The sequence below is a fragment of the Coregonus clupeaformis genome, chromosome 21 (genome assembly GCF_020615455.1).
Source record: "Coregonus clupeaformis isolate EN_2021a chromosome 21, ASM2061545v1, whole genome shotgun sequence".
In the NCBI taxonomy this organism is placed as follows: domain Eukaryota; kingdom Metazoa; phylum Chordata; class Actinopteri; order Salmoniformes; family Salmonidae; genus Coregonus; species Coregonus clupeaformis.
In genome coordinates, this window is record NC_059212.1 from 56,515,772 (window position 1) to 56,529,390 (window position 13,619).

At 40.6% G+C, this 13,619-nt stretch overlaps 1 protein-coding gene across 2 annotated transcripts in view; it reads left to right on the top strand.

The window, feature by feature from the left end:
- The window catches only part of LOC121535466 (WD repeat-containing protein 47), a 50,203-nt gene that overhangs the window by 15,208 nt on the left and 21,376 nt on the right, over nucleotides 1–13,619 (top strand). For both annotated transcript variants that reach the window (XM_041842568.2, XM_041842569.2), the window contains exon 10: nucleotides 602–871. In XM_041842568.2, coding sequence (XP_041698502.2) covers nucleotides 602–871 — 270 coding nt within the window. The remainder of the gene's footprint in view (nucleotides 1–601; nucleotides 872–13,619) is intronic.

Sequence of the window (13,619 nt, forward strand, 5' to 3'; positions counted from 1 at the left end):
CCATTTCCTAATAATTGCTCCCACAGTTGATTTCTTCAAACCAAGCTGCTTACCTATTGCAGATTCAGTCTTCCCAGCCTGGTGCAGGTCTACAATTTTGTTTCTGGTGTCCTTTGACAGCTCTTTGGTCTTGGTCATAGTGGAGTTTGGAGTGTGACTGTTTGAGGTTGTGGACAGGTGTCTTTTATACTGAACAAGTTCAAACAGGTGCCATTAATACAGGTAACGAGTGGAGGACAGAGGAGCCTCTTAAAGAAGAAGTTACAGGTCTGTGAGAGCCAGAAATCTTGCTTGTTTGTAGGTGACCAAATACTTATTTTCCACCATAATTTGCAAATAAATTCATAAAAAATCCTACAATGTGATTTTCTGGATTTTTTTCTCTCAATTTGTCTGTCATAGTTGACGTGTACCTATGATGACAATTACAGGCCTCTCTCATCTTTTTAAGTGGGAGAACTTGCACAATTAGTGGCTGACTAAATACTTTTTTTTCCCCACTGTACATCAATTACATTATTAAAGAGACATGGCACAAGACCAGCAGAGATTCCACCCGTGTTTGTGTGTGTGTATTAACCTGTGTGTTCTATCTACCCAGGTCTATTCAGAAGCTGGAGGAGTTGAACGTAGGGATGGAGAGTCTAGGGGAGGAGGTCCAGTCTCTGTCCCAGCAGTGTAATGGCACTTGCCCCACCCCCGAGAACAACAACAACAGTGACCCCGCAGGCCTGACCCCTGACCCCAGCGTGACCCTGACCCCCGAGCAGGGCCGCCCTCAGGGAGGAGGGGTGGTCAGCAGCACCCCACTACGCACCGCAGGGGGACGGGGGGTCCCCCCACCTAACGAATCCCCCGTGGTCTCCCAGAGGTGAGATACTGGTGTGTATGGCGGGTGTGTATACATGTTTTTTCTTTGTGTACATGGCAGGGTTTCCGTCAGGAAAATTTGGCGCTTGACAACGTGACCGGCAAGATCTTTTTATTTACCGGACATTTGAGAAATTAATATGCATTGTTTGCGTAACGCATTACAGCGTCCACCCACTGTGCTCAAAATCACATTATTATTGTAATTCATCTTAACAGAATAGAAATTAGCCTGTAAAGTTGTAATAAAACAATGTTCTTATACCAACATGACAGGTTTTATTTAAAAGCAAAACATTGCCTGTTGCGTCTTTATCCCTGCTGGAAATCATCAATTAATATAATTTAAAAAAATCTATAAAAAAACATTTAGCCTAGAACAAGTTGCCTTCACGTTAATAAAACACAACTTTAAAATGTAATATTGTATAATATAATTTGCGAACGACCTGTCCAATAGGCTGTTTGTATGAACATTTTAATTAATAAATAACAAAACTCAGCTGTTTTCAAATACAATCTAGGCCTCTCTAATTTAACAGCCTAGGCATGAACATTTTTAAATAGGCCTAGTAAATAACAAAACTGGGGAGAGGTGGTGGAGGAACACCAGGGCCGGTCTGCCCCATTTCCGCTGCCATTCAGCACCACAGCAGTGGAAAGAGGCCACTAGGCGGCCAGAAAATGAAGAAATTATCAAAGTGATGTTGGACAATCAAATTCAATATGTAAATGAACTAAATTCGTTAAGGCTGGTTCATTGAGAGAAATCTTATTTTACAATGCTGCTGTGAAGCGAGGCCCACGCCATGCATTTATGAAAGCACTTGTTTCCAAAGCTCAATTTATATCTCACTCTTTTTACAGTTCTACTGGATGATGTTAATAAATGGTATGTTTGTTGTAATTTGAACTATCGTGGGGTCGTAACTCGTGTCATGTGTGATATACGAGGCTTATTGAGAACTCTGTTTCTTACTATAGGCAGTTGGCTGCCTAGTGATTGTAACTCTCTGATGTGAATAGATGGCAACGATGTTTAGTTTCCAAGTGCTACGGAATAAGCTCAACTGAAATGCACCAATTGTTCATGATACACATAATTACTCTACTCTAGTCTATCAATCCATTCCAAATCTTTATACTATACATGACACAGAGGCAGCATATGTTGATCTTGCCTAGGGCGGCAGCAGAAGTGCTAGGACAGGGCCTGACGAAAACAATAATTAGCCTCTAATTTTCTTGCGTTTGCGGACGACCGTGGCCTGCTCAAAGTGAGCCGCTGCTGTTGGGAAGTAAAAACTGTCCAACTCCTTGGAGCAGCTTGATGCACATCAACCTCATTACTTTGTCCTAAAGAAGGCGCGATCTTGAGCCCATCTTTACTCTGTTTTTGGAGAATGAATCCCCTCTCGGCGGGCACACTGGAAACAGGGATAATCAACACTATCTTTGTAAAGCTTGCCCAGTTGAAGGACACTTAGCTGAAGTCCTTTATGAGGACCTCGTGTCTTTAACGTGAGTCAAAATAGACACACCCTACACTGTCCCAGCAGCTTGATGATTTATTATAGAAACACACCCTACACTGTCCCAGCAGCTTGATGATTTATTATAGAAACACACCCTACACTGTCCCAGCAGCTTGATGATGTATTATAGAAACACACCCTACACTAATGTCCCAGCAGCTTGATGATTTATTATAGAAACACACCCTACACTGTCCCAGCAGCTTGATGATTTATTATAGAAACACACCCTACACTGTCCCAGCAGCTTGATGATTTATTATGTAAACACACCCTACACTGTCCCAGCAGCTTGATGATTTATTATAGAAACACACCCTACACTAATGTCCCAGCAGCTTGATGATTTATTATAGAAACACACCCTACACTAATGTCCCAGCAGCTTGATGATTTATTATAGAAACACACCCTACACTAATGTCCCAGCAGCTTGATGATTTATTATAGAAACACACCCTACACTAATGTCCCAGCAGCTTGATGATTTATTATAGAAACACACCCTACACTAATGTCCCAGCAGCTTGAGGATTTATTATAGAAACACACCCTACACTAATGTCCCAGCAGCTTGATGATTTATTATGGAAACACACCCCTACACTAATGTCCCAGCAGCTTGATGATTTATTATAGAAACACACCCTACACTGTCCCAGCAGCTTGAGGATTTATTATAGAAACACACCCTACACTGTCCCAGCAGCTTGAGGATTTATTATAGAAACACACCCTACACTGTCCCAGCAGCTTGATGATTTATTATAGAAACACACCCTACACTGTCCCAGCAGCTTGAGGATTTATTATAGAAACACACCCTACACTGTCCCAGCAGCTTGATGATTTATTATAGAAACACACCCTACACTGTCCCAGCAGCTTGAGGATTTATTATAGAAACACACCCTACACTGTCCCAGCAGCTTGATGATTTATTATAGAAACACACCCTACACTGTCCCAGCAGCTTGATGATTTATTATAGAAACACACCCTACACTGTCCCAGCAGCTTGATGATTTATTATAGAAACACACCCTACACTAATGTCCCAGCAGCTTGATGATTTATTATAGAAACACACCCTACACTGTCCCAGCAGCTTGATGATTTATTATAGAAACACACCCTACACTAATGTCCCAGCAGCTTGATGATTTATTATAGAAACACACCCTACACTAATGTCCCAGCAGCTTGATGATTTATTATAGAAACACACCCTACACTGTCCCAGCAGCTTGATGATTTATTATAGAAACACACCCTACACTAATGTCCCAGCAGCTTGATGATTTATTATAGAAACACACCCTACACTGTCCCAGCAGCTTGATGATTTATTATAGAAACACACCCTACACTGTCCCAGCAGCTTGATGATTTATTATAGAAACACACCCTACACTGTCCCGGCAGCTTGATGATTTATTATAGAAACACACCCTACACTGTCCCAGCAGCTTGATGATTTATTATGGAAACACACCCTACACTAATGTCCCAGCAGCTTGATGATTTATTATAGAAACACACCCTACACTGTCCCAGCAGCTTGATGATTTATTATAGAAACACACCCTACACTAATGTCCCAGCAGCTTGATGATTTATTATGGAAACACACCCTACACTAATGTCCCAGCAGCTTGATGATTTATTATAGAAACACACCCTACACTGTCCCAGCAGCTTGATGATTTATTATGGAAACACACCCTACACTGTCCCAGCAGCTTGATGATTTATTATGGAAACACACCCTACACTAATGTCCCAGCAGTTTGAGGATTTATTATAGAAACACACCCTACACTGTCCCAGCAGCTTGAGGATTTATTATAGAAACACACCCTACACTAATGTACCAGCAGCTTGAGGATTTATTATAGAAACACACCCTACACTAATGTCCCAGCAGCTTGAGGATATATTATAGAAACACACCCTACACTAATGTCCCAGCAGCTTGAGGATTTATTATAGAAACACACCCTACACTAATGTCCCAGCAGCTTGATGATTTATTATAGAAACACACCCTACACTGTCCCAGCAGCTTGATGATTTATTATAGAAACACACCCTACACTAATGTCCCAGCAGCTTGATGATTTATTAAAGAAACACACCCTACACTAATGTCCCAGCAGCTTGATGATTTATTATAGAAACACACCCTACACTAATGTCCCAGCAGCTTGATGATTTATTATAGAAACACACCCCTACACTAATGTCCCAGCAGCTTGATGATTTATTAAAGAAACACACCCTACACTAATGTCCCAGCAGCTTGATGATTTATTATAGAAACACACCCTACACTAATGTCCCAGCAGCTTGAGGATTTATTATAGAAACACACCCTACACTAATGTACCAGCAGCTTGATGATTTATTATAGAAACACACCCTACACTAATGTCCCAGCAGCTTGAGGATATATTATAGAAACACACCCTACACTAATGTCCCAGCAGCTTGAGGATTTATTATAGAAACACACCCTACACTAATGTCCCAGCAGCTTGATGATTTATTATAGAAACACACCCTACACTGTCCCAGCAGCTTGATGATTTATTATAGAAACACACCCTACACTAATGTCCCAGCAGCTTGATGATTTATTAAAGAAACACACCCTACACTAATGTCCCAGCAGCTTGATGATTTATTATAGAAACACACCCTACACTAATGTCCCAGCAGCTTGATGATTTATTATAGAAACACACCCTACACTAATGTCCTAGCAGCTTGATGATTTATTATAGAAACACACCCTACACTGTCCCAGCAGCTTGATGATTTATTATAAAAACACACCCTACACTGTCCCAGCAGCTTGATGATTTATTATAGAAACACACCCTACACTGTCCCAGCAGCTTGAGGATTTATTATAGAAACACACCCTACACTGTCCCAGCAGCTTGATGATTTATTATAGAAACACACCCTACACTGTCCCAGCAGCTTGATGATTTATTATAGAAACACACCCTACACTGTCCCAGCAGCTTGAGGATTTATTATAGAAACACACCCTACACTGTCCCAGCAGCTTGATGATTTATTATGTAAACACACCCTACACTGTCCCAGCAGCTTGATGATTTATTATCGAAACACACCCTACACTGTCCCAGCAGCTTGATGATTTATTATGAAACACACCCTACACTAATGTCCCAGCAGCTTGATGATTTATTATAGAAACACACCCTACACTGTCCCAGCAGCTTGATGATTTATTATAGAAACACACCCTACACTAATGTCCCAGCAGCTTGATGATTTATTATAGAAACACACCCTACACTGTCCCAGCAGCTTGATGATTTATTATAGAAACACACCCTACACTAATGTCCCAGCAGCTTGATGATTTATTATAGAAACACACCCTACACTAATGTCCCAGCAGCTTGAGGATTTATTATAGAAACACACCCTACACTAATGTCCCAGCAGCTTGATGATTTATTATAGAAACACACCCTACACTGTCCCAGCAGCTTGAGGATTTATTATAGAAACACACCCTACACTGTCCCAGCAGCTTGAGGATTTATTATAGAAACACACCCTACACTGTCCCAGCAGCTTGATGATTTATTATAGAAACACACCCTACACTGTCCCAGCAGCTTGAGGATTTATTATAGAAACACACCCTACACTGTCCCAGCAGCTTGATGATTTATTATAGAAACACACCCTACACTGTCCCAGCAGCTTGAGGATTTATTATAGAAACACACCCTACACTGTCCCAGCAGCTTGATGATTTATTATGTAAACACACCCCTACACTGTCCCAGCAGCTTGATGATTTATTATAGAAACACACCCTACACTAATGTCCCAGCAGCTTGATGATTTATTATAGAAACACACCCTACACTAATGTCCCAGCAGCTTGATGATTTATTATAGAAACACACCCTACACTAATGTCCCAGCAGCTTGATGATTTATTATAGAAACACACCCTACACTAATGTCCCAGCAGCTTGATGATTTATTATAGAAACACACCCTACACTAATGTCCCAGCAGCTTGAGGATTTATTATAGAAACACACCCTACACTAATGTCCCAGCAGCTTGATGATTTATTATGGAAACACACCCTACACTAATGTCCCAGCAGCTTGATGATTTATTATAGAAACACACCCTACACTGTCCCAGCAGCTTGAGGATTTATTATAGAAACACACCCTACACTGTCCCAGCAGCTTGAGGATTTATTATAGAAACACACCCTACACTGTCCCAGCAGCTTGATGATTTATTATAGAAACACACCCTACACTGTCCCAGCAGCTTGAGGATTTATTATAGAAACACACCCTACACTGTCCCAGCAGCTTGATGATTTATTATAGAAACACACCCTACACTGTCCCAGCAGCTTGAGGATTTATTATAGAAACACACCCTACACTGTCCCAGCAGCTTGATGATTTATTATAGAAACACACCCTACACTGTCCCAGCAGCTTGATGATTTATTATAGAAACACACCCTACACTGTCCCAGCAGCTTGATGATTTATTATAGAAACACACCCTACACTAATGTCCCAGCAGCTTGATGATTTATTATAGAAACACACCCTACACTGTCCCAGCAGCTTGATGATTTATTATAGAAACACACCCTACACTAATGTCCCAGCAGCTTGATGATTTATTATAGAAACACACCCTACACTAATGTCCCAGCAGCTTGATGATTTATTATAGAAACACACCCTACACTGTCCCAGCAGCTTGATGATTTATTATAGAAACACACCCTACACTAATGTCCCAGCAGCTTGATGATTTATTATAGAAACACACCCTACACTGTCCCAGCAGCTTGATGATTTATTATAGAAACACACCCTACACTGTCCCAGCAGCTTGATGATTTATTATAGAAACACACCCTACACTGTCCCGGCAGCTTGATGATTTATTATAGAAACACACCCTACACTGTCCCAGCAGCTTGATGATTTATTATGGAAACACACCCCTACACTAATGTCCCAGCAGCTTGATGATTTATTATAGAAACACACCCTACACTGTCCCAGCAGCTTGATGATTTATTATAGAAACACACCCTACACTAATGTCCCAGCAGCTTGATGATTTATTATGGAAACACACCCTACACTAATGTCCCAGCAGCTTGATGATTTATTATAGAAACACACCCTACACTGTCCCAGCAGCTTGATGATTTATTATGGAAACACACCCTACACTGTCCCAGCAGCTTGATGATTTATTATGGAAACACACCCTACACTAATGTCCCAGCAGTTTGAGGATTTATTATAGAAACACACCCTACACTGTCCCAGCAGCTTGAGGATTTATTATAGAAACACACCCTACACTAATGTACCAGCAGCTTGATGATTTATTATAGAAACACACCCTACACTAATGTCCCAGCAGCTTGAGGATATATTATAGAAACACACCCTACACTAATGTCCCAGCAGCTTGAGGATTTATTATAGAAACACACCCTACACTAATGTCCCAGCAGCTTGATGATTTATTATAGAAACACACCCTACACTGTCCCAGCAGCTTGATGATTTATTATAGAAACACACCCTACACTAATGTCCCAGCAGCTTGATGATTTATTAAAGAAACACACCCTACACTAATGTCCCAGCAGCTTGATGATTTATTATAGAAACACACCCTACACTAATGTCCCAGCAGCTTGATGATTTATTATAGAAACACACCCTACACTAATGTCCCAGCAGCTTGATGATTTATTAAAGAAACACACCCTACACTAATGTCCCAGCAGCTTGATGATTTATTATAGAAACACACCCTACACTAATGTCCCAGCAGCTTGAGGATTTATTATAGAAACACACCCTACACTAATGTACCAGCAGCTTGATGATTTATTATAGAAACACACCCTACACTAATGTCCCAGCAGCTTGAGGATATATTATAGAAACACACCCTACACTAATGTCCCAGCAGCTTGAGGATTTATTATAGAAACACACCCCTACACTAATGTCCCAGCAGCTTGATGATTTATTATAGAAACACACCCTACACTGTCCCAGCAGCTTGATGATTTATTATAGAAACACACCCTACACTAATGTCCCAGCAGCTTGATGATTTATTAAAGAAACACACCCCTACACTAATGTCCCAGCAGCTTGATGATTTATTATAGAAACACACCCTACACTAATGTCCCAGCAGCTTGATGATTTATTATAGAAACACACCCTACACTAATGTCCTAGCAGCTTGATGATTTATTATAGAAACACACCCTACACTGTCCCAGCAGCTTGATGATTTATTATAAAAACACACCCTACACTGTCCCAGCAGCTTGATGATTTATTATAGAAACACACCCTACACTGTCCCAGCAGCTTGAGGATTTATTATAGAAACACACCCTACACTGTCCCAGCAGCTTGATGATTTATTATAGAAACACACCCTACACTGTCCCAGCAGCTTGATGATTTATTATAGAAACACACCCTACACTGTCCCAGCAGCTTGAGGATTTATTATAGAAACACACCCTACACTGTCCCAGCAGCTTGATGATTTATTATGGAAACACACCCTACACTGTCCCAGCAGCTTGATGATTTATTATAGAAACACACCCTACACTGTCCCAGCAGCTTGATGATTTATTATAGAAACACACCCCTACACTAATGTCCCAGCAGCTTGATGATTTATTATAGAAACACACCCTACACTGTCCCAGCAGCTTGATGATTTATTATAGAAACACACCCTACACTAATGTCCCAGCAGCTTGATGATTTATTATAGAAACACACCCTACACTGTCCCAGCAGCTTGATGATTTATTATAGAAACACACCCTACACTAATGTCCCAGCAGCTTGATGATTTATTATAGAAACACACCCTACACTGTCCCAGCAGCTTGATGATTTATTATAGAAACACACCCTACACTGTCCCAGCAGCTTGATGATTTATTATAGAAACACACCCTACACTGTCCCAGCAGCTTGATGATTTTTTATAGAAACACACCCTACACTAATGTCCCAGCAGCTTGATGATTTATTATAGAAACACACCCTACACTAATGTCCCAGCAGTTTGAGGATTTATTATAGAAACACACCCTACACTGTCCCAGCAGCTTGAGGATTTATTATAGAAACACACCCTACACTAATGTACCAGCAGCTTGATGATTTATTATAGAAACACACCCTACACTAATGTCCCAGCAGCTTGAGGATATATTATAGAAACACACCCTACACTAATGTCCCAGCAGCTTGAGGATTTATTATAGAAACACACCCTACACTAATGTCCCAGCAGCTTGATGATTTATTATAGAAACACACCCTACACTGTCCCAGCAGCTTGATGATTTATTATAGAAACACACCCTACACTAATGTCCCAGCAGCTTGATGATTTATTATAGAAACACACCCTACACTAATGTCCCAGCAGCTTGATGATTTATTATAGAAACACACCCTACACTAATGTCCTAGCAGCTTGATGATTTATTATAGAAACACACCCTACACTGTCCCAGCAGCTTGATGATTTATTATAGAAACACACCCTACACTGTCCCAGCAGCTTGATGATTCATTATAGAAACACACCCTACACTGTCCCAGCAGCTTGAGGATTTATTATAGAAACACACCCTACACTGTCCCAGCAGCTTGATGATTTATTATAGAAACACACCCTACACTGTCCCAGCAGCTTGATGATTTATTATAGAAACACACCCTACACTGTCCCAGCAGCTTGAGGATTTATTATAGAAACACACCCTACACTGTCCCAGCAGCTTGATGATTTATTATGGAAACACACCCTACACTGTCCCAGCAGCTTGATGATTTATTATAGAAACACACCCTACACTGTCCCAGCAGCTTGATGATTTATTATAGAAACACACCCCTACACTAATGTCCCAGCAGCTTGATGATTTATTATAGAAACACACCCTACACTGTCCCAGCAGCTTGATGATTTATTATAGAAACACACCCTACACTAATGTCCCAGCAGCTTGATGATTTATTATAGAAACACACCCTACACTAATGTCCCAGCAGCTTGATGATTTATTATAGAAACACACCCTACACTAATGTCCCAGCAGCTTGATGATTTATTATAGAAACACACCCTACACTGTCCCAGCAGCTTGATGATTTATTATAGAAACACACCCTACACTGTCCCAGCAGCTTGATGATTTTTATAGAAACACACCCTACACTAATGTCCCAGCAGCTTGATGATTTATTATAGAAACACACCCTACACTAATGTCCCAGCAGCTTGATGATTTATTATAGAAACACACCCTACACTAATGTCCTAGCAGCTTGATGATTTATTATAGAAACACACCCTACACTGTCCCAGCAGCTTGATGATTTATTATAGAAACACACCCTACACTGTCCCAGCAGCTTGAGGATTTATTATAGAAACACACCCTACACTGTCCCAGCAGCTTGATGATTTATTATGGAAACACACCCTACACTGTCCCAGCAGCTTGATGATTTATTATAGAAACACACCCTACACTGTCCCAGCAGCTTGATGATTTATTATAGAAACACACCCTACACTAATGTCCCAGCAGCTTGATGATTTATTATAGAAACACACCCTACACTGTCCCAGCAGCTTGATGATTTATTATAGAAACACACCCTACACTAATGTCCCAGCAGCTTGATGATTTATTATAGAAACACACCCTACACTGTCCCAGCAGCTTGATGATTTATTATAGAAACACACCCTACACTAATGTCCCAGCAGCTTGATGATTTATTATAGAAACACACCCTACACTGTCCCAGCAGCTTGATGATTTATTATAGAAACACACCCTACACTGTCCCAGCAGCTTGATGATTTATTATAGAAACACACCCTACACTGTCCCAGCAGCTTGATGATTTTTATAGAAACACACCCTACACTAATGTCCCAGCAGCTTGATGATTTATTATAGAAACACACCCTACACTAATGTCCCAGCAGTTTGAGGATTTATTATAGAAACACACCCTACACTGTCCCAGCAGCTTGAGGATTTATTATAGAAACACACCCCTACACTAATGTACCAGCAGCTTGATGATTTATTATAGAAACACACCCTACACTAATGTCCCAGCAGCTTGAGGATATATTATAGAAACACACCCTACACTAATGTCCCAGCAGCTTGAGGATTTATTATAGAAACACACCCTACACTAATGTCCCAGCAGCTTGATGATTTATTATAGAAACACACCCTACACTGTCCCAGCAGCTTGATGATTTATTATAGAAACACACCCTACACTAATGTCCCAGCAGCTTGATGATTTATTATAGAAACACACCCTACACTAATGTCCCAGCAGCTTGATGATTTATTATAGAAACACACCCTACACTAGTCCCAGCAGCTTGATGATTTATTATAGAAACACACCCTACACTGTCCCAGCAGCTTGATGATTTATTATAGAAACACACCCTACACTGTCCCAGCAGCTTGATGATTTATTATAGAAACACACCCTACACTGTCCCAGCAGCTTGATGATTTATTATAGAAACACACCCTACACTGTCCCAGCAGCTTGATGATTTATTATAGAAACACACCCTACACTGTCCCAGCAGCTTGATGATTTATTATAGAAACACACCCTACACTGTCCCAGCAGCTTGAGTGATTTATTATAGAAACACACCCTACACTGTCCCAGCAGCTTGATGATTTATTATGGAAACACACCCTACACTGTCCCAGCAGCTTGATGATTTATTATAGAAACACACCCTACACTGTCCCAGCAGCTTGATGATTTATTATAGAAACACACCCTACACTAATGTCCCAGCAGCTTGATGATTTATTATAGAAACACACCCTACACTGTCCCAGCAGCTTGATGATTTATTATAGAAACACACCCCTACACTAATGTCCCAGCAGCTTGATGATTTATTATAGAAACACACCCTACACTAATGTCCCAGCAGCTTGATGATTTATTATAGAAACACACCCTACACTAATGTCCCAGCAGCTTGATGATTTATTATAGAAACACACCCTACACTTGTCCCAGCAGCTTGATGATTTATTATAGAAACACACCCTACACTAATGTCCCAGCAGCTTGATGATTTATTATAGAAACACACCCCTACACTAATGTCCCAGCAGCTTGATGATTTATTATAGAAACACACCCTACACTAATGTCCCAGCAGCTTGATGATTTATTATACAAACACACCCTACACTAATGTCCCAGCAGCTTGATGATTTATTATAGAAACACACCCTACACTGTCCCAGCAGCTTGATGATTTATTATAGAAACACACCCTACACTGTCCCAGCAGCTTGATGATTTATTATAGAAACACACCCTACACTGTCCCAGCAGCTTGATGATTTATTATAGAAACACACCCTACACTTGTCCCAGCAGCTTGATGATTTATTATAGAAACACACCCTACACTGTCCCAGCAGCTTGATGATTTATTATAGAAACACACCCTACACTGTCCCAGCAGCTTGATGATTTATTATAGAAACACACCCTACACTGTCCCAGCAGCTTGATGATTTATTATAGAAACACACCCTACACTAATGTCCCAGCAGCTTGATGATTTATTATAGAAACACACCCTACACTGTCCCAGCAGCTTGATGATTTATTATAGAAACACACCCTACACTGTCCCAGCAGCTTGATGATTTATTATAGAAACACACCCTACACTAATGTCCCAGCAGCTTGATGATTTATTATAGAAACACACCCTACACTGTCCCAGCAGCTTGATGATTTATTATAGAAACACACCCTACACTAATGTCCCAGCAGCTTGATGATTTATTATAGAAACACACCCTACACTGTCCCAGCAGCTTGATGATTTATTATAGAAACACACCCTACACTGTCCCAGCAGCTTGAGGATTTATTATAGAAACACACCCTACACTGTCCCAGCAGCTTGATGATTTATTATAGAAACACACCCTACACTGTCCCAGCAGCTTGATGATTTATTATAGAAACACACCCTACACTAATGTCCCAGCAGCTTGATGATTTA